Source organism: Heptranchias perlo, chromosome X (genome assembly GCF_035084215.1).
Source record: "Heptranchias perlo isolate sHepPer1 chromosome X, sHepPer1.hap1, whole genome shotgun sequence".
Lineage (NCBI taxonomy): Eukaryota > Metazoa > Chordata > Chondrichthyes > Hexanchiformes > Hexanchidae > Heptranchias > Heptranchias perlo.
The window spans coordinates 5,427,373-5,454,269 of NC_090370.1; the positions used below are offsets into that span (position 1 = coordinate 5,427,373).

The following is a 26,897-nucleotide window of genomic DNA, read 5'->3' on the forward strand; positions in this document are numbered from 1 at the left end:
TATTCTGCTAGGAGTTGCCATTTTTGGGAGGGGTATAAAATTCCTTGACCGAGTGGCCAGTTACTACCTTCCCAAGTCTCGGCCAGTGCTGCTTCTGAAGTAGCCACAAAAAGATCCACAAAAACTATTGCATGTTGATTTTCTCCAAGTTGACATTTTTTTCTTGTGAAACAAATCTGTGCATAAGTGCTTCATGGAACATCAATGGGCTGTGATATTGACCCCTCCTTCTGGGGGCTTTGTCCTCTCCTGGGGAATTTGTGGAGCTGAGCAATAATTGAGAACTGTGTCTAACATCCAGCACATAGTGAGTCCACTCACAATGATTGCAACACAGTGTGATATGGAGGTCACACTGTTCTATGTGTGTGCGCGTATGTATTTTTCAAGTGATTTGGAAAGGATCAAGGCAGGCTCTCAGCTGCCTGTGCTTTTGGAGACTAATGTGTGGGCAGGCTGAACTGTTATTTCTGAAATTTTCAGAGTTGAAACCTCAGTACTGCTTCCTGGTATTTTCATGAAATGTCCGTGCTGAAGAAGCCTTGAATTGATTCATACCCTTATACAAAATGTGCAAAAGAGAATCATGTAATTCAGAGTTATGCTGGTTCTTGTTACAGTTTGAGCTGTTTCCCAGCACCTACCTTGTGTTTGTACCTGAATAATGCAGTAATGTAGTGGTTATGGTACTGTACTAGCAACTCAAAAGGTTGTGAATTTAATTCTCGTCGTGGAAAGTTGTGAGATTGAATTCAATAAATCTGATAATTTGTGATCTAACAGCAGGTCAAAAATGACTGCCTTCAGGGAAGAGAGCCTGTCATCCCCTCCCCAGTCTGGCTTATACATGACTCTTCATATCTTCTGAAGTGGCCCAGCAAACTATTTGGTTGTACAATCACTGTTCAAGAAGACGGCCCACTACCACCACTGCAAGGCAACGAGGGATGGGTAATAAATGCACGTTTGTCAACAAGAGCAAATAAAAAGATCCTGTAAGCAGACCTGGTCTCTTTATGTAGTGAAAACTGCATCGCCACTCTCTGCTGGATTTGGGTTAGCATAGCTAAAGTCCAACAGTTAACCCCCAAACATGGTAAATTGCCTGCTGGAGAATACGTGGGATGTCCTCTCTTTTCTCCTGACAGGAGGCTGAGAAATGCCACACCACTAGACCGCTGCATGCAGGCTAAAAACTACTTGTTCAGATAAAATCATATGCAAAAACAGAAAAATTATCAAGATGCTAATATAGTACAATAGCCAAACTTGCCCTATAAGGGGAGTGACTGTGAGATCTTACTCTGTGACAATGATGCCAATCCTGAATCACGCTACTACAGTGGATGTTCTAATGGCTTTGCATTCCTGGAAACCAGCCTGCATCCAGCAGTACCCGTTCCCGAACTATCAAAGGGATCCTTTTTTTTTCGGTGTTTTTTTTTCCGGCAGACATCGTCTGCCTTCCATTTTGTAACTTGTTGAAGTATGAAATAAAGACGTAAAATTCCTGATCCTGTTGCACTATCTCCAAAATATGAATACTTTGCACATAATACCATACATTTCCCATCATAATCTCTTATTGATCTTCTGGGGAAAATGGATCATGTTAAAAGCAATAGCAGATTGTGCTTCACCCTTGCACTTTTCATTTTCAGCAGCAGAATCATATTTCTTCTGGAATTTAAATGAAAAGCTAAATAGTCATTGTATAGCAGTAAGTGATGAGGTAACAAATAAATTCTGATCCTAATTCCTGACCTAGGTAGCCTGACTAGGAGCAAATTATTTTTAAACTTTTTTTTTTTAAATTGCTGTTGTCAGCTTACTTTTATGCTGCAGTTGTGATTTTTTAAAAAAGTATACTATGTTTATATAGACAATATAGGAAGATTCAAAATGTGATGTCGTTTGCAGAGAATGCAAGTGATGAAAGACCGCATCCTGTGTATGTAAAAACCTTTGAGTATCACTATCTGCCTTACAAAAAATGGCTGTTTAAAATAATTATCATCAAGCAATAACTGACAAAAGTGGAAGCTAGTTAAGCAGCGGGTACTGAAGGAATTGGAGAAATACAGATCTAGTCATTGACCCAGGACATTTACGCAAGCTTTTGCCATTTCAACTATGTATTGGCTTTGTAGTAGTGCCGAGCAACTTAAATTCTCTGAATTGCTTTTATGTTGTCAGCAAGCCCTGTTTAAACAAGTTTATTCTTTCGTGACTATTTTTGAAAGAAAGAGAATCGCATTTATTTAGCGCATTATGACATCTTCAGGACATCCAAAAAGGCTTCACAACCAATGGATTTCTTTTTTGATGTGCAAACACTACTATGTAGGCAAATACGGCAGCCAATTTGCGCACAGCCAGGTCCTACAAACAGCAAATTAATGAATGATCATATAACCTGTTTTTGGTGGTGTTGGTTTAGGGAGGAATGTTGACCAGGACACAAGGAGAACTCTCTGCTCCTCTTCAAATAGTGACAAGTGATCTTTTATAGATGGGGCCATGGATTAACATCTCATCTGAAAGGCAGCTCCTCTGACAATGCTATAAGACCCCAGTACTACACTGAATTGTTGGCTCAAGTCTGTAATGGACTTCTTCCTGGCTCAGGCAAGAGCACTACCAACTGAACCAAGCTGACTAAGGAGTCCTGGTGGTTGTCTTTAATGGATACTTTGGAAATGGGACTGTTATGCCTTAAAGTCTTTTACACTTCTTGCTCTAGATTATTTTGAATCTCGTATCTTAGATCACTCTCGTGGGCAAGTTCCAACTTGCCATATCTTGGAGAATGTCTGTCTTAGCCTTGAGATCTAGATAAGCTTTCAGTAATGTGTCCCGATAACAAAGCAGAAAACCCTGTCTGCTAGACTTATCCTATGCCTTATGATTTCTGTTGTTTTCAATGAGCAAATTTTTTTTTTATTCGTTCATGGGATGTGGGCGTCGCTGGTGAGGCCAGCATTTATTGCCCATCCCTAATTGCCCTTGAGAAGGTGGTGGTGAGCCGCGTTCTTGAACCGCTGCAGTCCGTGTGGTGAAGGTTCTCCCACAGTGCTGTTAGGAAGGGAATTCCAGGATTTTGACGCAGCGACGATGAAGGAACGGCGATATATTTCCAAGTTGGGATGGTGTGTGACTTGGAGGGGAACGTGCAGGTGGTGTTGTTCCCATGTACCTGCTGCCCTTGTCCTTCTAGGTGGTAGAGGTCGCGGGTTTGGGAGGTGCTGTCGAAGAAGCCTTGGCGAGTCGCTGCAGTGCATCCTGTGGATGGTACCCACTGCAGCCACAGTGCGCCGGTGGTGAAGGGAGTGAATGTTTAGGGTGGTGGATGGGGTGCCAATCAAGCGGGCTGCTTTGTCCTGGATGGTGTCGAGCTTCTTGAGTGTTGTTGGACCTGCACTCATCCAGGCAAGTGGAGAGTATTCCATCACACTCCTGACTTGAGCCTTGTAGATGGTGGAAAGGCTTTGGGGAGTCAGGAGGTGAGTCAGTCGCCGCAGAATACCAAGCCTCTGACCGGCTCTTGTAGCCGCAGTATTTATATGGCTGGTCCAGTTAAGTTTCTGGTCAATGGTGACCCCCAGGATGTTGATGGTGGGGGATTCGGCGATGGTAATGCCGTTGAATGTCAAAGGGAGCTGGTTAGACTCTCTCTTGTTGGAGATGGTCATTGCCTGGCACTTATCTGGCGCGAATGTTACTTGCCACTTATCAGCCCAAGCCTGGATTTTGTCCTGGTCTTGCTGCATGCGTGCCCTCATGCAGCATTATCTGAGGGGTTGTGAATGGAACTGAACACTGCAATCATCAGCGAACATCCCCATTTCTGACCTTATGATGGAGGGAAGGTCATTGATGAAGCAGCTGAAGATGGTTGGGCCTAGGACACTGCCCTGAGGAACTCCTGCAGCAATGTCCTGGGGCTGAGATGATTGGCCTCCAACAACCACATCTTCCTTTGTGCAAGGTATGACTCCAGCCACTGGAGAGTTTTCCCCCTGATTCCCATTGACTTCAATTTTACTAGGGCTCCTTGGTGCCACACTCGGTCAAATGCTGCCTTGCTGTCAAGGGCAGTCACTCTCACCTTGAGAATTCAGCTCTTTTGTGCATGTTTGGACCAAGACTGTAATGAGGTCTGGAGCCAAGTGGTCCTGGCAGAACCCAAACTGAGCATCGGTGAGTAAGTGCCTCTTGATAGCTCAGTCAATGACACCGTCCATCACTTTGCTGGTGATTGAAATAGAACAACACACCTTCAGAATTGTTTTAGTTTTAACAACTTGCAATTATATAGCACATTTAACATAAGAAAACGTCCCAAGGCACTTCACAGGCACAATCAGACAAAAATTGGTACGAGTCAAAGGAGGTATTAGGATGGGTGACCGAAAGTTTGTTTAAAGAGAGAGGTTTTAACGAGGGTCTTAAAGGAGGAGGGAGAGGTTTATAGGGAGGGAGTTCCAGAGCTTAGGGCCTAGACATGTGAATACACAGCTGTCAACGGTGGGGCAAAAGGTGTGGGGGATGCACAAGAGGTCAGAGTTGGAAGGTTGTAGGGCTGGAGGAGGTTAGAGATAGGGAGGGCTGAACGATGGAGGGATTTGATCTTGAGGATGAGAATTTTAAAATGAAGGTATTGGTGGACCAGGAGCCAATGTAGGTTAGCGAGCACAGGGGTGATGGATGAGTGGGGCTTGTTGTGGGTTAGGGTTAGCAGTCGGGTTTTGGATGAGGTTTATGGAGGGTGGAAGATGGGAGGCCAGCCAGAAGAGCATTGGAATAGTTGAGTCTCGGAGGTAACAAATACATGGATGAGCATTTCAACAGCAGATAAGTTGAAGCAGGAGCAGACATGGGGGAAGTAGGCAATCTTTGTGATGGAGAGGTTATGGGGTCAGAAGCTTGGCTCGGTCAAATAGGACGCTGAGGTTGCTAACAGTCTGGCCAGGGAGAAGATGCAATTGGCAAGTGTACAGAGTATGTGGTGTGAGCTGAAGACTAAGGCTTTGGCCTTCCCAATGTTTAATTGAAGGAAATTGCGGCTCATCCAGGACTGGATGTTGGACAAGCAGTCTGACAACACAGAGGCAGTGGAGAGGTCCAGAGAGGTGGTGGTGAGGTAGAGCTGGGTGTCGTCCCTGTACATGTGGAACCTGATGTAATTTCTTTGAATGATGTCACCGAGGGGCAGCATGTAGATGAGAAATAGGAAGGGGCCAAGGATAGATCCTCGGAGCTTCCAGAGGTAATGGGTGTGGGGGTGGGAAGAGAAGCCATTGTAGAAGATTCTCTGGCTATGACTGGATGGGTAAGAGTGGAACCAGGCACAGGCTGTCCCACTCAGCTGGATGACGGAGGGGCGTTGGAGGAGGATGGTGCTGTCAACTGTGTCAAAGGCTGCAGACAGGTCGAGAAGGATGAAGAGGGATAGTGCACCACGGTCACAGTCACAAGATGAAATTTGTGACTTTGATTAGGGCTGTTTCACTGCTATGGCAAAGGTGGAAATCTGATTGGAGAACTTCATATGTGGGGTCGAGGGAAAAATGGAATGAATTGCGTGGCATTATTTATTTAAGGTTGAATTATTCCTCTCTCCAGCCTCTAACTGACGAAACTTGCAACATTGTATCGGGATAGGCTTGGTACAGGAATATTAACTGTAGTCGGTTTTTAAACTGCTTATGTACTGTGACTGGATTTAAAGAACAGCCACTAAATCAAAACTAGATAAAAGTACTTCATTTTTGTCACCGGAACTATTTGCTCAATTGCGGTGAAGGGAACAATTTTGAGCATTCTCGTACAGTTCCACTATGAGCTTCTTGCATGTCCTGGAAGCTGTATTTTTTTTCAGATTGATGAAGGACAAGTTGCCAGAACAAAGTTTAAATACCAGGATACAAATTGCATGACGTGAACCCTGCGAGCAGCATTGTTGCTGGTAGTTATAAAGTGGTTTGTATATTCGGTGGCCTTGTAGGTAACACCTCTCTGTCTGCACACTGTGATTGCCTTGGCAACGGGCAGTTGGAAAGACTATCTGTAATCACCAGGTATTGTTCTGTGATTTATAAATGCGAAGGGTTCGAGGATTTCATTTCCATAAAATTCACCTGAGGAAGGAGGAAGCCTCCGAAAGCTTGTGAATTTCAAATAAAATTGTTGGACTATAACTTGGTGGTGTAAAATTGTTTACAGTTATAAAGCAGGCAAAGGAAAAACTGGAACCACCCAGTAATGTTGTGCTAATATTGTCCAGTTTAAACTAATAAGAACTATTAAGTTTTCTGAGCAACAAAAACATCTTCAAAGTATTCAAATAAAAAGAGGGAAAAAATGGAAAACACTGGAAATCTGAAATAAAAACAGAAAATGCTGGAACTCGTCAAGTCAGTCAGCTTCTGAAAAAAGACAAGTTAACGTTTTGGGTGTATACATGTCACCAGATAAGCAAGCATTTTAGTAAAGTTAGGGGGAAAGGGGAGGGGTAACAACAAATACCTCAATAGCAGAGAGAGAGTTAATGGGTCGAATGACCTGCAAACAGCTTAATAGAATTTATATAAAAGATACTTTCAGTGAGACCGTGGAAAGACATTAAAAGAGCAAACAAATGTGCAAATAGTTGAGGATGAGAAGATATGGGAGAGGCAAATACAAATTAAAAAGATGGGAAATTGGAGAACGTAAAAAACCTGCTGATGAGAGTCTGAAATGAAAACAAAAAATGTTGGAAAAACAGTGGATTTACTAGTCCCCAAAAGAGAAAAAACACATTGGTGCAACCTCTCTCCCCTCACTGACGCTGTGTTCTGACAAAGGGTCTGCACCAGATGTCAACCCACCTCCCCTTCCCTGGACATGAAGCTTCACCCCTCATCACCAGCAACCCGCCCCAGTGTAAAGAAAGTGGAGGATATAGCTAATGTCTGAATCAATGTTCAGACCAGAACTGCTGAGAGCTCAGAAGAAAGATACGATGCTCATGAGCCTGGTTTGAACAGCGCAGAAGGGCATAGATGGAGAGACTAAAGGCGTGTTGAAGTGGGGAACCACGGGGTGCTTGGGGTCACATGTGGATGTAATAGTGGTTCAACAATTTGGTCACCTAATCTGTGTGGTGTCTCCACTCGAGCAGAATACAGTCTACTAGATCGGGGGAAGTACATTTAAGTTGCAGTCTCGCATGGGAGGTGTGTTTGAGGCCCTGGGCGATGGTGTCGGGGGAGGAAGATGCGTTTGGGTATCCCGTGGAAAGCAGTCCCTCGGGAAAGAAAGTAGGGGAAGACATGGTCAGTGGTGGGTTTGATCCCCAATGTGTAATCAGATGGGGGACATTAAAATCAGCCTCTGTATCCCCAAGATAGGGAGTGAGCGTTAAAAAATCAGTCAGGATTCCTGCTGCAGATTGCTGCCTGGTGATCTCTGCTGGAGTGTGTATGTGTCACTCCCCCGCAATAACCAACACAGTCGCATTGTAAGCACTCGCTATCTTGGCTAACGGATGGAAGATTGGCCACTTGGTCAAAGGAACAGAGAAGTCTGTACAGTTCACTCCGCTTAAGTTTATACTTTTGTAAAGTGATTGCAGTTTCAACTCTCTTACTCCTGTTTTTTTTTTTGTTGCTGCTGAGATTGCACATTTTATCAGGCTCACGGCACAAATTGCACCGTCACCTTCTGCAGAAGGAAGGAAGTATGCGTGTAATTTAGTTAAGCTGCTTCAAGTTAACTATATGAAATGATTTCAGAATTCCAAATGTACATGAAAAATGGTGACTTTTTTTCGAAGTGCTCATGATAACTCATTTCCCAGAATGTCAGTCAGTAAACAAGAATTGACTCTATATTTGAAAAAAAATGTGTGAAGGAGAGATCCTAATGTAATGCTGTTTCAAGAATTTAGCCCCTCAAATTGAGAGGTCAGGGATCTTGAAGCTATGGATCATTTGGCACTGTATTTGATGCTGTGGGTCATTTTCTTATGATCTGTGCAGTCGGAGACTGTGAGGAGGCTGGCTCAGTTTCATTTCTTGGAAGAACCATTTCCAGGAAGATATGTTGTTAACGGTATGAAAATACCTGGCAGTAGCGTGGCCTGATTTATTTTGCTCTTCTCAAGGCTTGAGTTACATTGCAAAATGGAAGACTTTTCTCCCCCCTGTCTCCTACATTTTGCATTCAACCAATGAGATGATTTCCCCCCATCCAATTTGGTCAGACATAAAAGTTTAATGAAAATGGTTGAGGAATGCTTTCTCACAAATGGAAACTTAACAGGTTTTTGAAGGGAATCTTGTGTGTTTGTGTTACTAATAATTATTGCAATTGAATGTGTATAAGTAACACTTCACAGTTTGGAACTTAAAATATGACAGTAAAATGCTTCTACAAGTTGGCCTTGTAACAGTGGTTTTTATATTTGTATTTATAAGCTGCTTTTATATTTTATTTTGGATTCTGGGAGTTCGGCATCTAGGAGCTGGATCCGGTGTTTGTACTGTTAGATAGCTTTCTGTAGCTCTGCGTCAAACTCATAGACCCAGGTAATAGATGTACAGAAAAGGGATTTAACAGCATAAATGCAGGGAGGCAGCTCCTGGATGCCAGACACTCAAAATCCAAATTAATTGAAGCAGCTATTATGTGCTTCAGTCCATCTTGAAATAGGAATTATCTGTATCTACTTTTTCTTTTCGTTTACATTGGTGGTTTCCATACGATTGCTGTTTTCCCCCTTTCTCCGTTGGTCTTTTAATAGCAAGGATAGCTTTTTAAGATATATATTTGAATATTTTTAACTTAATTTGAATTTGCTTTCTACCCCTGCCCCCTTTTTAAGTTTCTGAAATTAGCAATTCATTTGAGCAAATGCTTTTGTGTTGAGGGGCAGATTGACACTTCCATTGTGACTTCCCCCTCCTCCGTCCCCCGCTTCACTCTCCCCACTCCCCCTACCATTGGCAGTAGCTGGGATTATTCATATAGTCAGATAATGGGACCTTGCCTTTGACAGCCATGTGAAATTGTAAAACTGAGAGAAAACTAGACATTGAGCATGGAGCAAATAATATGTAACTGAATGTCCATGAATGAAGTGTGATTTTGAGTCGTGCTTCTGCCATGTGCCAAGGATTGGAGCTCAATTCCATGTTCGTTAATTCAGGGTTTAATATGTATTTTAACAAGTTTCTGCAAACCCTTTGGAGGGAGATATCAGGAAGTCCAGATTTAAGCAATGATTGAGGACAGATGATATAAACTTCAGTCAATCAGGAGTAAAGAAGGGTTTTTTTTCAACCTAGGTTATACGCACAAACTATTTCCTAATGGGGCAAGAAGGAAAATCAGCCGATTCAGCTCTAGTTTGCAAGTAAATCTCAAATTTAGCAGAATGGGAATAAATGAAAAGAATTTTTTTTTTGATATTGAATTAGTCTGATTCTACTAAATGTAGAGCTGCGAGCGTAATAAATACTGGCAGCTCCAACTGCCAAATGTACTGTGGTGCTAAAACTTGGCAGCTGCCACTCTGCTTGGCATCTGTCATCCTGCAGCTGTCTTGCTTCCCTCGCAGAGGCTTTCCGAGGAATCACCTGGGCTGCTGTTTTTCTGCTCTGATCAAATTAAATTTCAAGTTAAAAATAAGGGAGAGAGAGTGCAGTCAATTCTACAAATGTACTAGTACACTGCACTTATGGAGAATTACGTCCCCATTTAAAAAGTAATGTGTGGTACTATGCTGGTGCTGGGAGGATACAGATTTGATTCCCCACTTGGCTCGGTACCCAATTTGAGCGATGCTACGCAGGGAATTGTTAAGCAGAAAATGGGGACCTCCAGGCAAGGGGTGGGGAAGGGATTATTGGGCTGTTGCTGTTTACCGCCTTGTGGCTGATGGAAGAACAACTTTGGTAATAGTCTGGCAAAGAGCCACCACCACCAGCCCCTCCCTTGGTGGCTGAGCTGTGTGGATTGTAAGGAGGAGGTGAATTTGCTTTGAATTAACTTTTGCTAAATGTTTTCCTTTTCTCTCACTTGGCCAAAAAGCTTATCCTGAAGAAAATGAGTTTCCTTGCGGAACTGTTAAACCAAGTGGAACTTTACATGCTGAAAGTACTGTTAAATCTCACAATTTTGGACCAACAAGGTTCCATTATACTGTGATGATATGGTCATGATGTATAACAGTTCCACACATTTTCCCCTCCCCACTCAGAGGTGGGTAGCCAGTTTCCTTGTTCCCAGGTATCTTAATTCTTTCATGGCTGCACTCCGGGACGTAGGTAGGACTGGACTGAGGTAATTGTCTTTTATTCCTTTGCCCTGATTGGAACCTTAAGCCTATACCCTATAGACTTGTGATGCAGCAAGTTTTATTTTCTCAAATTTAACAATCAGGTACTGCCTTCATTTTTAAAGCAGTAAGATAGTGAGCAGTGAGTCGCCCTCCCCACTTTAAACTACATTTTGATCTATTTAGATTCTCCAAAAAATCTTTTCAAAGATCATGAAAAGTGAGGCTCGATTGTTGCAGGCTTTTCAACAACACCTAGCATTTATAAGGTTCTTTGTTTACAAGCAAAGACCTGTTTCTTGTAATCTCTGCCATGCTTATGTAACCTCAATTCCCTCTGCATCCATTTGTGTCCACATTTTGACTGCCACTCCAGACCTTAGCCTATTCCTTCTACCCCATATCTTTTTTCTTCTTTTGGGCCCTTTTCTCCTGTTTACTCCTCCCCTTCCTGTCGCCCAGTCATGACAACTTTCCCTTCTCCCTCTTTCCCCATCTCCCCCAAATCCCTACCCCAACTCATTGCTTATCCCTCTGCCTCCCTACTCTCCTGCCACTGTTTCAGGTTTGAATCTCCCTTGAATAAGCCCACAGCTATCCTCTGCCTCCCTTGACATTCACTGGCCCATCGAGGCACCCGTCGTTGCTGCCTCCTTAGGAGCAGTAACCCTAATTGCGCCATCCTCCCCTCTCGCTGACGTTCCTGAACATTCCGCCCTCGAGCTTAACCTCTCTTACCTCCTTATCTTCCCATTCACCCCACCCACCATTACCCTACAGGATCAATCGCCGACCCTCCCCGCATTTCCCTCCAGAATGTCTGTTCACTTATGCACAAGGCCCTTGCCATCTACGACCTTATTGTGCATGATTGCATTGACATCCTGGCTTTGACAGAAACTTGGCTCAAGGGTAGCGACATCTTTCCCCTTACTGAAGCCTCCCCACCTGGCTATATGTTTCACCACCTGCCCTGACCAAACCGCCATGATAGTGATGTGGCTGTTCACGTCAAATCACACTTTGTTCTCTCTCCATACTCTTCTGGCACCTCTCCTTTGAGCAACTCACCTGTTGCACCCGTCTCTCCTCTCCTTTGAAATCCCGCCCCACCCCAAATTTCTCAGAGATATCCTCCCTCAGCCTCTGCACTGAGCGGCTTATCATACTTGGTGATTTCAATCTCCATCTCTGCTCCCCTTGCCCTCTCTTATCTGCATTCACTGCCCTTCTGTCCTCCTAAACTACTCCCTCCATATAAGCTCTCCTACCCATATTCGCGACCACACCCAAGGCCAATTTCCGACCACGTCCTTGTATCCTTCACCATCCACATCTGCTGACTCCTTTCCAACCCCACTTCCTCCTGCCTTTTCTGCTTCCCTCTGTCCTCCGCCCCAGCCATGATCCCATGTCTTTCTCTAGTTTCTCTCCCATCTTCCCTCTTTCTTCCCCCTCCCCACCCCTATCTGAATCTCTGACCGGTTTCCACTCCTGCTACAGCACTGAAACAGCCCTAACCAAAGTCACAAATTACATCTGTGACTGTGACTCTGGTACGTTATCCCTCCTTGACTTCTCTTCAACTTTCGACACGATGGACTACACCATCCTCCTCCGATGCCTCTCCTCTGTTGTCCAGTTCAGTGGGACTGCCCTTTGTTCCACTCTTATCTATCTGATCATGTCCAGAGTATTTCCAGCAATCATTTTTGTGCCCTCGTACTGTTACCTCCGGAGTTCCCCAAGGATCTATCCTTGGTTGCCTCTTCCTCATCTACATACTGCCCCTTGGCGACATAATCTGCAGACATGGGGTCAGCTTCCACATGTGCACTGAACACACCCAGCTCTACCTGCACCGTTCTCAACCCCTTCACTGCTTCTGTGTTGTTAGGCTGCTGGTCCTCCTTTAAGACCCTCCTTAAAACCCACCTTTTTGATCAAGCTTTTGGTCACCCCTCCTACTAATCGCATCTTTTGGCTCACTGTTCCTTATGCCTCTAAAGGGCTTTGGGAAGTTTTATATGGTGTCTTTAATGTAGAAAAAGTTATTGTTGTTATGCAGAGCCTTTAATATAGGGGGAAAACTTTCCATGGTGCTCCAGAGGCATGGGGAAAACCAAAGAAGGAGATTAAGAAGAATAACCAAAGGGGTGATGGGCAAGTGGAACTTGGTGCAGGATAGGATATGAGTAGCAGAGTTTTGGGAAGAATTGGAGGCCAGCCATGAAAGCTTTGGAATAATTGAGCCTGGAGGTGACAGTGGCATGAATGACTGTGTTTTAGTGGCAGGTAGGTGGAGGTGGGTGATGTTAGAGGTGGTGGTAGGCGATTGTGAGCAAGAGGATATGGGGTTGGATACTTAGCTCAGGGTTATAGGATTCCAAGGTTGCGAACGGTCTGGTTCAGCCTGAAATTGTAGCTGGGGAGGGGGATGGAATTGGAACTGAGGAAGTGGAGAAAGTTGAGACATCCAAGACTGGATATCGGACAAACCGTCTGACAGCACAGAGGCAGTAAAGGGGTCAAGAGAGGTGGTGGTGATGTAAAATGAGGTATCACCGGTGTACACGAGGAAGCGAGCTGACCCATCGGCCTGGATATTAACTCTGAGCCGGGAAGAGAGTTGGGGGGCGGGGGGGGGGAGGTGCGGATTTTCAGATGGGAAACCCGGAAGTCTGACGTCACGGGGGAGTGAGCAGTCGGACGTCACGTGGCGGGGGGGGGAGGGGATAGTGAGCAGTCGGAGATCGCGAGGTGGAATGAGCAGTCGGAGATTGCATGGGGGGAGTTGGACATCATGGGGTCTGATCGTGGGGTGTGAAGAGGTTAGCTTGGGGAAGCCGGGGGAAGCACTCCTGATCCTCCTGGCCCACAAGCAATGATGTAAATGCACTTACCTCATGGATTTCGCCTCCTTTTACCTGCCGAGGATCCTGCAGCCTAGGAAACCAGGGCTCCATGGATTAAAAATAAAAATTTTGGTAAAATGGAGGCAAGCAGCCTCCTTAAAAGATTTTACTGACCAACCCGCCTCCTGAGAGCGGGTTGATTGCCCAGCTCCCGACCCACCTCGGTTAAACCCGGAAGTGGACGCTGGGTTGCGGTCACACTGCAAATTTCTATTTTAAACTTTCCACCCCCCCACCTATTCTTGGGAGTTAAAATTCCCCCCTTCACCTGTGAATGATGTCAGCAAGGGGTAGGATGTAGATAAGGAAGGGGTGGGGGACAAGGATGGATCTTGGGGACTCTGGCGGTGACTGTGTAGGGGTGGGAAGAGTAGCCAATGCTGGATATATTCTGGCTACGAGTGGATAACTAAGAGCGGACAAGGCAAATTCATTCCCACAGAACTGAACAGCGAAGGAGCGGTGTTGGAGAAGGATGGCTTGGTCAACTATGTCAAAGACTGCATAGTGGTTGAGAATGAATAATGTATTATGGTCACACTGTCATTTTCCTGATTTTGTCTCAATGTCCTCTCAAAGTGAATCTTTTTTTTTGTGTGGAGTTGAGAATGGAAATCCTGTTAAATTCCCTAATCCAAATGGCACCAATGCTGGATTCCAATAACTAGTTTTTACTAAAGTTCTAATAAAGCATGTTCTGGAACCTTTGACACTTTGGACATCTGTTTATTTTGAGCCAATGAAGCAAAGTTTGGATGGTAATTTATGAATGTGCAAAACTTTGAACAAAGGAAGCTTTGTTTCAGCACTAGGTTTTTGCAAATGTTGAATTTGAAGAAGTTTCAGGGTTTGGTTTAAGGAGGAAGGAGGTGATTTGAGGTTACGGTTGTGCAAACAGAAAGCTGCTGTATTCCAGATCTAGTCGGTGCTTAGTTAGGTTGAAGGACCCTTTCTCTCGTTATTACTTTTGGACCTAACTTATATTTTTCATGTTCTTTGCTGACCCCCAGATTACAGCTCCATGTCTTTTCTGAATGTTCGGTTTACATTGGGTTACTTTTTAAAAATTAATTTGACTTTATTCATCTAGGCTCAATGAGGTCTATATGAACATGGTGGCTGCTCAATAAGCTTTGCAGGTTGTTTGAGCTGTTTCTTGTCTCTCTTCAGAAGCTGGTGGTTCGTCTAACTAAAATAAAAAATCCCTTAGTAGAGTGAAGAATTAACTGGACTGTCTTTTCTGTTCAAAATAAAACTTAATGCACCATGATGTCGGGGATCTTTTTTAAAAAAAAAGGAAAATAATTTTGTGGAATGGAGCTTGGCCATTGCACTGTAGTTGCTGGTTGTGCAGATGGCAACTAAAGAACTGGTGGAGATTTTTGGGTGTGTGGTATAAGAAGCTAATTTATGATCCATGTAATTTTTTTCCCTCGATGGATTTGACGGTCACAAGTAGTATTAAGTATGTCTACAAAGGTGTAAGATGTTTCAGTAGATTATCCTACTGTCCAGGTACAGTGGATTGCCAAGTAAGTACAATCAAATCTTAAGCATTTGACAAAGTTTGATTAATACTATGTCATAGTCATAGAGTTATACAGCACGGATAGAGGCCCTTCGGCCCATCGTGTCCGCGCCGGCCATCAAGCCCAATCTAATCTAATCCCATATTCCAGCATTTGGTCCGTAGCCTTGTATGCTATGGCATTTCAAGTGCTCATCCAAATGCTTCTTGAATGTTGTGAGGGTTCCTGCCTCCACAACCCTCTCAGGCAGTGAGTTCCAGACTCCAACCACCCTCTGGGTGAAAAAGTTCTTTCTCAAATCCCCTCTAAACCTCCCGCCTTTTACCTTGAATCTATGCCCCCTTGTTATAGAACTCTCAACGAAGGGAAAAAGCTCCTTAGTATCCATCCTATCTGTGCCCCTCATAATTTTGTACACCTCAATCATGTCCCCCCTCAGCCTCCTCTGCTCCAAGGAAAACAAACCCAATCTTCCCAGTCTCTCTTCATAGCTGAAGCGCTCCAGCCCTGGTAACATCCTGGTGAATCTCCTCTGCACCCTCTCCAAAGCGATCACATCCTTCCTGTAGTGCGGCGACCAGAACTGCACACAGTACTCCAGCTGTGGCCTAACCAGTGTTTTATACAGCTCCATCATAACCTCCTTGCTCTTATATTCTATGCCTCGGCTAATAAAGGCAAGTATCCCATATGCCTTCTTTACCACCTTATCTACCTGTTCCGCCGCCTTCAGGGATCTGTGAACTTGCACACCAAGATCCCTCTGACCCTCTGTCTTGCCTAGGGTCTTCCCATTCATTGTGTATTCCCTTGCCTTGTTAGTCCCTCCAAAGTGCATCACCTCGCACTTTTCCGGGTTAAATTCCATTTGCCACTGTTCCGCCCATCTGACCAACCCATCTATATCGTCCTGCAGACTGAGGCTATCCTCCTCGCTATTTACCACCCTACCAATTTTTGTATCATCAGCGAACTTACTGATCATACCTTTTACATTCATATCCAAGTCGTTAATGTAGACCACAAACAGCAAGGGCCCCAGCACAGATCCCTGTGGTACCCCACTGGCCACAGGCTTCCAGTCACAAAAACAACCTTCGACCATCACCCTCTGCCTTCTGCCACTAAGCCAGTTTTGTATCCAAAGTGCCAAGGCACCCTGGACTCCATGGGCTCGTACCTTCTTGACCAGTCTCCTGTGCGGGACTTTATCGAAGGCCTTACTGAAATCCATGTATACCACATCCACTGCGTTACCCTCATCCACACGCCTAGTCACCCCCTCAAAAAATTCAATCAAATTAGTCAGACATGATCTTCCCTTGACAAAGCCATGTTGACTATCCCTGATTAATCCTTGCTTCTCCAAGTGGAGACTAATTTTGTCCTTCAGAATTTTTTCCAATAATTTTCCTACCACTGATGTTAGGCTCACTGGCCTGTAGTTCCCCGGTTTTTCCCTACTCCCCTTCTTGAATAATGGTATTACATTAGCGGTTCTCCAGTCCTCTGGCACATCCCCTGTGGCCAGAGAGGTTCTGAATATATGTGTCAGAGCCCCCGCAATCTCCTCCTTTGCCTCACACAGTAGCCTGGGATACATTTCGTCCGGGCCTGGGGATTTATCCATTTTTAGGCCTGCTAAAACCGCCAATACCTCCTCCCGCTCGATGTTAATATGTTCGAGTATATCACAGTCCCCCTGCCGTATTTCTATGTCTACGTCGTCCTTCTCCATAGTGAAAACAGATGCAAAAAATTCATTTAGAACCCCTCCTACATCTGCCGGCTCCACACACAGATTGCCATTTTTGTCCCTAATGGGCCCTATTTTTTCCCTAGTTATCCTCTTACCCTTAATATACTTATAAAACATCTTAGGATTTTCCTTTATTTTGCTCGCCAGTGTTTTTTCATGGCCCCTCCTTGATCTCCTAATTTCCTTTTTAAGTATCCCCCTGCACTTTTTGTACTCCTCTCGGGCTTCCTCTGTCCTTAGCCTTTTGCATCTGCCAAAAGCCCTCCTTTTTTTCCTAATCCATTCTCGTATATCCCCTGACATCCAAGGTTCCCTGGAGTTCTTGGAACCACCCTTGACCTTTACGGGAACATGTTGCCATTGTATGGTCTCAATCTCCCTTCTGAAAGACTCCCATTGCTCCGATGCGGATTTTCCTACAAGCAGCTGATCCCAGTCCATTTTGGCCAGATCCTGCCTTATCCTATTAAAATCGGCCTTCCCCCAATTTAGAACCTTTATTTCCGGCCCCTCCCTGTCCTTTTCCATGACCACCTTAAATCTCTCCGAATTATGGTCACTCTCACCAAAGTGCTCACCTACTAGCACTTCTTCCACTTGGCCGGCCACATTCCCTAGAATTAGGTCCAGTACCGCCCCCTCTCTTGTAGGACTTTCTACATGCTGGCTCAAAAAGCTCTCCTGGATGCACGTTAAGAATTTTGTACCCTCTAAGCCTTTTACACTGAGTATCCCAGTTAATATTGGGGAAGTTGAAATCCCCCACTATTATTACCCTATTATTTGCACAATTTTCTGAGATTTGCCTACATATCTGTTCCTCTATCTCCCCCTGACTGTTTGGGGGTCTATAGTACACTCCCATCAAAGTGCTTGCCCCCTTTTTGTTTTTAAGCTCCACCCATATGGCCTCATTTGAGGAACCTGCTAATATATCATCCCTCCTTATGGCAGTAATTGATTCTTTAATTAATATTGCGACCCCCCCTCCTCTTATACCTCCCCCTCTGTCTCGCCTGAAGATTCTGTACCCCGGAATATTGAGCTGCCAGTCTTGCCCCTCCCTCAACCATGTCTCTGCGACAGCAACAATATCATACTCCCATGTGTTTATCAACACCTTCAGTTCATCCGCCTTATTTGCAAGACTCCTTGCATTAAAATAGAGGCCATCCAGCCTTGCTCTTACATATTTGCCCTGTCTTCCAAGCTGACTTGTTTTTTTCTCAATATTTGGCTGCACATCACCCCCTATTGTAGCTCCACTCTGTATCCCATCCCCCTGCCAAGTTAGTTTAAACCCCCCCCCCCCAATATTTGTGTGTGATCAATATTTCTGTGTGGAACTATGAAGAATGAATGATTCGTACCTCCATCCAGTAAGTCAGTTACACTGCAGTGGAATCTAAATAAGAAAAAAAAACCTTTTACAAGAAGCTATTAATGAGTGAAAGATTAGCCACCTAACGTGCTGCAGTGAAATTGGCCAATGCATTTAGAATATATCGAGTGAACTGAGCATTGAGATCCTGAATTATGTTAAGCCTTGATCAGTATTCTGTATCTGGATCTCAGGCATGCATCAGACATTCTACACTGGTACTGTATAATGAGAGTGACTGAGAAGTGTTTGGTACATGGATCAGCCATTATCTGGAATTAACTGTACAGTCTTCTGCAGGGCTGGCATTGACCCCAAATATATAAATATCAAGAACTGCTGTATAATTTTTTTAATGTATTGCAGTTGTGCTGTATTTTGTGTAGCTATCGGACATGCTGTATATGTTGTTGAGGCCTCAAGATCTGAACTTGATTTGAACTTTTTTTGATACAGTTTTTGAAAATTCATAGTAAGTGTGTTGCAAATTGCTGTGGAAGAGCAGTCATTTCCATCCTTGTAACGGTGAATTTTTTTTTTCAAAAAGTCTTTTCCATGGTCCTAATTCAAAAAGGTGAATGTGTTTCAGGCGATCAATTACCGTCTTTTTCAACCAAAAATCATTTTTCTTTCCGTACAGGGAGCGGTGACTCTTCAATGGACAAAGAGTTCTCTGGAGCGATGGTGGGTCCCACGGTGAGCACACCCAACAGTCAGCACTCTTCACCCAGCCGTTCTCTGAGTGGTATGTCTCTTTTCCTTTTTAAAAATTGTGCATCGGTTTGACTTATTTAATCCTTTTAGGACTGTTAATTTTAGGACCAATTATTTGAATACAAGCCAGAGTTGATTTGCTAAGAATCAATAGAGAAACTGTAGTTCTAGTTTCTGTTTCTTTTTTCTAACGTTCAACATAAACACATTTATGAAATATTTTTGCAGTATTGATTTGGTAGAAAACCTGTAAACTTTGCATGTGTTTAAGGGAATTCTGCACTGAAATGAGGGAAATGTTTAATTTCAACAGGAGGTCGGATCTTAATAGTTTGTGTTTGTAAAATCCTTGGTATTTTCAGTAGTTTTACCAAAATCTGCAATTGTTTGCATACATCTTGGGTTTTCCGCAAGTTCTATTGATCCAGTTTAAATTTTGTTTGGTGAGGAAGATATCACTCTGTTGAGAGTATAACTCTTCTAACTGGATGAGTAGTTAGGATCTGCCTGAAATGTCCTGAAGACATTAAAACTTGTCTTGGTGTTTCCTTTAATGAAAGATTAACTCATTTTTATCTGCGTGGCAGTCATTTGATATGAATACTGGTCCTCTTAAAGGAAATAGTAGGCCAGAATTTGCAAGAGCGGGGCATCTCGTGGCGTGCCGTGAGTTGGATTTTTTTTCTCACCCTTTCGCTCAATTTTTTTGCACTGCAAATTGCTGGAAATACAAGTTGATAATGGTGAGGTTGGGAACTTGAGATCTGGGACTTTGGTGAACAACGGGACTAACAGTCTATCTCCTTAACCAATGAAATTTAAGGATAGAGAAAGAAACAGAGGAACGATGGGAGAAGGAAATAGGGGGAATTAGAGTCAAATGGAGAGGAAAAGAAAGATTGGATTGAGAGAGAGAAAAAAAGACAGAAGGGGAAAAATAAGAAAATTTAAACATATAAAATTTATAAACCTCTAGGAGCAATTTACCATCTGCAAGAATGAGACTCCATAGTTACAATTGTTCCCTTTCTGGGCCGGAGAGGTTGAGTGACATTGCAGGAACATAAATCTCGTTGTTAAAAGGGTCCTTACGTCATTAAATACCAGCCCTAACTTACTGCAGCGAGTTTAATTTGTATTTATGGCGCAAATGCAGCAATTTCTTGAAACTCAAGGGGAGGTTAACGGCGAGATCCCATTTTTGTGAGGTTAATGGCGGAGCGTCGCAAATCATCCAGCAATTTGTGGTGATTTGCGTATTACCTCCTCGCCGCATATTGCTGTTTTCTTTTACATACTAATAACGGACCACACATTTAACTCGCCATTATTGGCCCAGCAAATTCTGGGCCAGTATATTTAATAGAAACATTGCATTTCTGAAAAGGAATAGATTGAAAGAATTTAATTTACTTGTGTGCCTGTGTTCTTCAGTGATGCAAGGTGTTCTGGAACTCAGCAGCCAAGTTTGTTTTGCCTGTGTTTTAGAAAATAGAAGCTAGCTTAACATCTGCAAAATGGTGCTGGGTGTTCCATGCCTGAATAACTGGAGAATAGGCAAATTTAGGGGTCATTTTTCATGTATTTATTTATAATTTATTTATTGTTTACTTTCACAAGACCCATTTTCATCACACATGTATTCTAATTTCTCCAGTGCATCAGTGCTATATTGAATATCCAGCCTCTGTATAACACCCTTCTGAATGTCAGTGTTAGGAACATAGGAACAGGAGTAGGCCATTCAGCCCCTCGTGCCTGCTCCGCCATTTGATAAGATCATGGCTGATCTGTGATCTAACTCCATATACCTGCCTTTGGCCCATATCCCTTAATACCTTTGGTTGCCAAAAAGCTATCTATCTCAGATTTAAATTTAGCAATTGAGCTAGTATCAATTGCCGTTTGCGGAAGAGAGTTCCAAACTTCTACCACCCTTTGTGTGTAGAAATGTTTTCTGGTCTGGCTCTAATTTTTAGACTGTGCCCCCTACTCCTAAAATCCCCAACCAGCGGAAATAGTTTCGCTCTATCCACCCTATCTGTTCCCCTTAATATCTTATAAGCTTCGATCAGATCACCCCTTAACTTTCAAAACTCTAGAGACATGTGGGGCTTACTTAGTTCAGATCACAGTAGAGTGTGCCCATGCGCCGGCTTCCTGAGTTGATAGTGCTACATCTGCCTCTCTTCTGGTAGTAGAATCGTAGACCCGTGAAAAATATAGATCTACTGCTGGGATAAAGAGAGCCACATTCATTCCTTACTATTTGTCCATTGCAGATCTAATTCTGAAAAAGGAAGGAGGGAAGGTTATAAGAAGAGTTAAACTGCAATCAATCCTAAGCTTGGACTCATGGTGTTACTTACATTTTTGGGGGTGAGGGGACCAAGTCTTGCTGGAGACACCTTGCTAGAGTTGGAATGATGTGTTCTGTCAGGAGCATCTCCGAGAGGCATGGGCAACACTGGAATGGTTTAAGGTGGGGGGGGGAGGAGAAAGAGGGGAAGGGCGAAACTTTGATCCATGGGGAAAGTAGACTGGCCATACCTCTCTGAAGCAGGCTTTACTTGAATCCCTTGAGTACTAATAAAATTCTGGTCATAATGGTTTTTGTTCATAAATGATGTAAGGTGTATATTTATTTTCTAACTAGCACATTTCCCATTGCATTGGTCATGTTGATTCGGAGGATATGCTGGATGTGTGCATCTCACCTTATTGATCTTGATAGGCGCTTGGACTGTGGGCAGTTGTTTTGAGAAATGGATAGTCTAAATTGTGACACTTCTGAATCTGGCAGCAGCAGCAGTGGTGAGCATGGATTTGGCATTCTAAGCCAGGGGCTTCCTGTCCCAATTAATCACCAGCGATTGTTTCTCCTTACTTCCCTCTTGTTTCTCCTTCTTACTCACCTTGGCCTTCCTCTCATCTTTCCTGCTCTTCTCCTTTTTGAATTTTATCCTTACCTTCTCTCCAATTTTTGGTTCGTGTAGTTTGCTATCTGTGTTTTTAGTTTCCCCTAGCCTGTAATCAGCTTGTTCTTTTCTGTGCTGCCTTTGTGCTTGTAGCTGAAGTCTCCTTGCTTTCCCTACAGATGCATTATGAGGTGTGGTGGCTTTTTTAGTTCTGTTTGCTGAGTTGTGCTGTTCCTTTTGGCAGGAGGTAGGAGTGATCATGGTAGTGGGAGGGGAAAGTCCAACCCTTTGGGGGAAACTGGACAGGCAGGGAGGAAAGCTGTGAAATGTGCAGAGAATAGAGCACATGCACCAAAGAGGAAGAAAGGCCAGGTGAAAAGATGAAGATGAAGCTGCCACAAAGGACAAAAAATTTGCAGGTATTTGCAAAGAAGCAATAGCATAAGAATGTGCAATACCATACAGAACTCTGTATTGATAACTTACATAATTTTCGGAGGAATTTTAAATATTTATGTTGCTATATGGTCAACTGGGTCAGAAATAAAATGGCAGGTGGTATTATCTTGAGAAATTGAATTCAGTGAACTGATTGGTTAAAATAGTTGCATTTCTGTGGGATCTGCATTTCAGACATCAGTACGATAAGTTTTTTTAATATTTTAGAAAATGAGAAAAGAGTGGCACTTGACTCTGCTATGGATGGATTTAATTGCCAGGCAGGACCCTTGTACTAATTTCCATCTCCAAATAAATTGTGTACTTGCTATATAAAAGGAAAACTTGTCAATAAATATTTTATTGTAGCTGTAGTTCACTACATACATGTGCCCTGCTCCAACTAAAAGTCTTCAGTAAAATATTTTTTTTCACTGCTTTATCGTTAGGAATCACAGGTTTCCTTGCAGTAGGGGTGGAGTAATTTGAGTAGCTGCTTGGTCTGCTGAGAGTTATGATGATTACTGACCAATGTGCTGAAGTTGTTGTATTTGTGCATCATTTTGAAAAAGTGTTGCTCTTTACTTTAAAGGTATTAAGGTTTAATCCTGGTTAGCTAAAGTAACTAGTTTGCGTAGCGTACTGAAGTAAGAAAATCAGATGCAAATATAGAGGGGGTAGTGTAGTACATTGAAACCCAAGTTTGTCTAGTATGGAGGGTATGATGCTGGTCAATGCTCGTAATTCCTCTCCCCGCCCCCCCCCCCCCCCCTACATTGAGTTTCTTGTCTGTCATACTGCCTCCCTCGGGGGCAGTGCCATAGCGAGGAAAACAAAATTGGAGAGATAGTCAGCCTTTGATGTGTCCATGCATTGAGTGGCCATTTTTTTGAACAGCATTGGTTGATGTCTTTACGCAGGTTACTCACCTTGAGGATAGATCAGTCATGGCCAAAGCATGGCAAATCTCACACTTGTGCAGTTATTTGTTAAATCTGCTGCGCAGTATAAACTGCAGATTCAGCAGCAAGGAAGCTGGCATATATTCTGTAATGTAAATGGGTATGGGTTTGCTTCAACTGGAACAAATCCCAATCTGTTCAAATCCAAGCCAATCTGATTCCTTTTTTTTTTAAAATGAGGTTAGAAGGTATAGGCACCTAAATTTGTCAATTTGTTTTGAATAGTGTTGACAAATTGTGCTTGAACAGAAATCGTAATCTACCCAGATTGAACTGAATTGTGCTCTGTAGTCACTCTATCTGACAGTAATGATCTGGAGATGCCGGTGATGGACTGGGGTTGACAATTGTAAACAATTTTACAACACCAAGTTATAGTCCAGCAATTTTATTTTAAATTCACAAGCTTTCGGAGGCTACCTCCTTCGTCAGGTGAACGATGTGAAAAAATTTTTTCACATCGTTCACCTGACGAAGGAGGTAGCCTCCGAAAGCTTGTGAATTTAAAATAAAATTGCTGGACTATAACTTGGTGTTGTAAAATTGTTTACAATTATCTGACAGTAGGCAGCCTCCCTATTTCTAAGCTTTGGAATTGGTTGCTGGGAGATGCACAAAAGCAGTCTTAAGGTGATTTGCTTGTATGGAAGCTGGTAGCCTCTACTCAGTTCCTTCCTGTGATGTTCCAGCTATGATGGAGGACTTTGAGGGGAACTGCAGGTACCTTTCTGCTCTGTTCCAAATGTCATTTGTTCTGTTCCCAAATGCAGGTATGATTGTACTGCCATGCAGCCACTCTTATTGATATGTTCTCTCTTTCCTTCCCTCCAACTCCCTGCATTAGCCATTTCTGATCTGGTTATCAGCATTAACACGTTCTGTGAAAGAGACCCTTCATTAAGGATCTGAAAGGGTGACACCAGAGAGGTGGGAGGTAATTGATTTGCACTTCTTTGTAAGTGGCCTGGTTCAGATATCATCTCCATTGCTACTACAAATGTCAATGCATGACTGGTTGGTAGGAGGAATGTCTGTTGTGGGACTAAAAGGATTGTCATGCACCCTAGTTACGTCTCCACTTTTGCTTTGATATTAAAATCTCCTGATAAATGTCCCTATTCATGCTGCATTTTATAAAACATTTAGGCTAAAGTGCTAGAGTTTTACTGGGAAATGTCAGAACAAACCACATGAAATTAAAATCTTACTTTCTCACTGATTAAAAGAATTGTTGTTAAATACAGTGTGATCTGCTAGAAGATTTACTGCTCTTTTGCATCATTTTGGTCAGCCCATTTGTGGAATTCATTGTGTTCTCTATAGAATGACTTAAAAAGTCTTACTCTTGTGTGGTGTTGGTGCTTATGTTGATCATTTTAGAGTTACATGTTTATTGCGTAGATTTAAAAAAATAATTGTTTTTAAGCTCATTATATATCTATCTATCGATCTATGCATTATTAGTTTGCTTCTGGGCTTGGAAAGGTGAAACATACAGGGCATGTTTTCATGTGACCAAATGGTGCTGCTAGATTCCTTTTTTCTTTTGCTCCCTGCCTCTCCTGAAAGTGTTGGCTTCTTGTTAGGGTGCAGTTCTTTGGCACTGTGCGCCTTCCAGTACCTGATAGAAGTAGCCATTATGTTTAAGCATTGATGACGTGTGTTGGCAGGCAATTCAATCACAGGGGACATGACCTGTATGTTTTTCCTGATTGAGTCCTCCCCTGATGTTCATGTGCACTTCCAGCAGAGATCTATTCCCTCCCCAACTGCCGCTCTGCTTAGATGAGTTAACTAAGCACAGACCAGATAGCAAACTTGTGACGTTCCTGATCAGTTTGGCTTAGCTATTCACTGGATAAACTTGTTGAGCTATCAAGGGTGCCTATTAACTTAGTAAGAATTTTAAATTCTCTTTCATCACTATGTACCCTTCTCTGGGAGGACAGCCACCAAATTGCAAGCCTCTGCCAGTTTTGTGCTGTCTAATGCACAATGGTGACTCGTATGTCTTTTTTCCCTTCCTTTAGAGAAGCACTTGACCCCTGCTTGATGGCTCCTCTTAATTGCACAGCAAGATTAAGATCTTGCCATGAAGCGATTTCCATGCATGAACCTGGGTCTTCAGACCCACGATTCACCAGGATAATACCTGGGATGAAAAGGCTTCGCTATGATGAGAGATTGGGTTGTATTCCCTAAAGATGCAGATTAAGGGATGATATAATTGAGGTGTTAACAATAAGGGAATTGATGACATACTAGAGGGAAAGATTCTTCCCTCTAGTACAGGAATCCAGAGAAAGAGGACATAATCTTAAAAGAACTAAGCCATTTGAAAGCGAATGCAGGAGAAGTTTCGTCACCTGGTAGGTTGTGAGAATGTGGAATTCATTGGCCTAGACAGCTATAGATGCAGCATTAATTGAGATGCTTGAGAAGGAGGGTTTTTGAGGTATATGGATAGAGAGCAGGAAATTCAGATTAAAGCGAGAGCTGCCCATGGCTAACAAAATAGCAAGTAGGCTTGATTAGCTGACTGACCTACTCCTGTTCCTATGCTCTTGCCACTCTGGCGCATTGCGTTGGAGCACCAGTACATTGCAATATGCTGCCTTTTACATTGCCACAAATAACTATACTTCATGTGTAAGCCAAAACAGTGAGCATCAGCAGACCAATTGGGTTTTCACAAATACGCCCAATCTTGTCCTCGTCCGATGTGCGCACACGTACTTTCCAGCTTCCTCAGAAAAGCCCAGGGATATTAAGACTGGTTATAATGGTCCTACCATTGCCCAGCTGAGAGCACAGACCAGGGGTTGAACCATGGGACCGTCCCTGTTTGTTTGACTACTATGCAACATGGTGCAAATGCCCAGCAGCTTTCAAGGATGCTTACAAATTGCCACATTTTTGATCAGAAAATGTAATTGGCAATGTCGTCAGAAAAAAAAATGCTTTTGATCCCAAGACTCAACAATGAGGTGCTCAAAATGTAGCATCTAATTTTGAGCCATCTTCAGTTTGAATAAGTATATGTCTGAGCTCTATTAAGGGCGAGGGGGGGGGAACTTTTATGGTGAAGATTTTTCACTTACTGAGAGCCATTTACTGTGTCACTGATTTGATATTGCCTTGCTGGCTGCTGTTTACTAAAGTACATGAGGAATTGTGGGTGGGTTTTTAAATGAGAGTTTGTAAAAAGGTTTTCACTGCTGAGTAAACTAAAGAATTTTGATGGTTATTCTGCACTCTGGTAAAATTAAATCAAGGCTGTAATTTTGCTGCACTTGAGAGTACGTTACCAGTACCAGGGTTGAGAGCAAGGCACATATTAGACTACTTCTTCATCCCATTATGGAGGAGTTGGGAAAGGATCCACAAATGTGTGCTCAAGTAGCTACATGGAGTGTGATTCACCAGGCACCTGTAAGAACATAAGAAATAGGAGCAGGAGTAGGTCATCCGGCCCCTCGAGCCTGCTCTGCCATTCAACAAGATCATGGCTGATCTTCTACCTCAACGCCATTTTCCTGTACTATCCCCATATCGTTTGATGCCTTTAATATCTAGAAATCTATCAATCTCTGTTTTGATTGTACTCAGTGAGCATCCACAGCCCTCTGGGGTAGAGAATTCCAAAAATTCACCACCCTCTGAGTTAAGAAATTTCTCCTCATCTCAATCCTAAATGGCCTTTATTCTGAGACTGTGACCCCTGGTTCTAGATTCCCCAGCCAGGGGAAACATCCTCCTTGCATCTACCCTGTCGAGCCCTGTAAGAATTTTGTATGTTTCAATGAGATCACCTCTCATTCTTCTAAACTCCAGAGAATACAGGCCTAGTCTACTCAATCTCTCCTCATACGACAATCCCGGTGGGGTCGGGAATAGATCAGGGGGTCGGAAACATAGGGGAGACATATTATGCCTTTGGGTGCTTATTAGCACTCG

At 43.2% G+C, this 26,897-nt stretch overlaps 1 protein-coding gene across 7 annotated transcripts in view; it reads left to right on the forward strand.

Annotated features, from left to right (window-relative positions):
- Positions 1 to 26,897, forward strand: part of ikzf4 (IKAROS family zinc finger 4) — a 146,344-nt gene that overhangs the window by 57,870 nt on the left and 61,577 nt on the right. For all 7 annotated transcript variants that reach the window (XM_067976600.1, XM_067976599.1, XM_067976597.1 and 4 more), the window contains exon 3: positions 18,549 to 18,653. In XM_067976600.1, the coding sequence (XP_067832701.1) occupies positions 18,549 to 18,653 (105 nt within the window). The remainder of the gene's footprint in view (positions 1 to 18,548; positions 18,654 to 26,897) is intronic.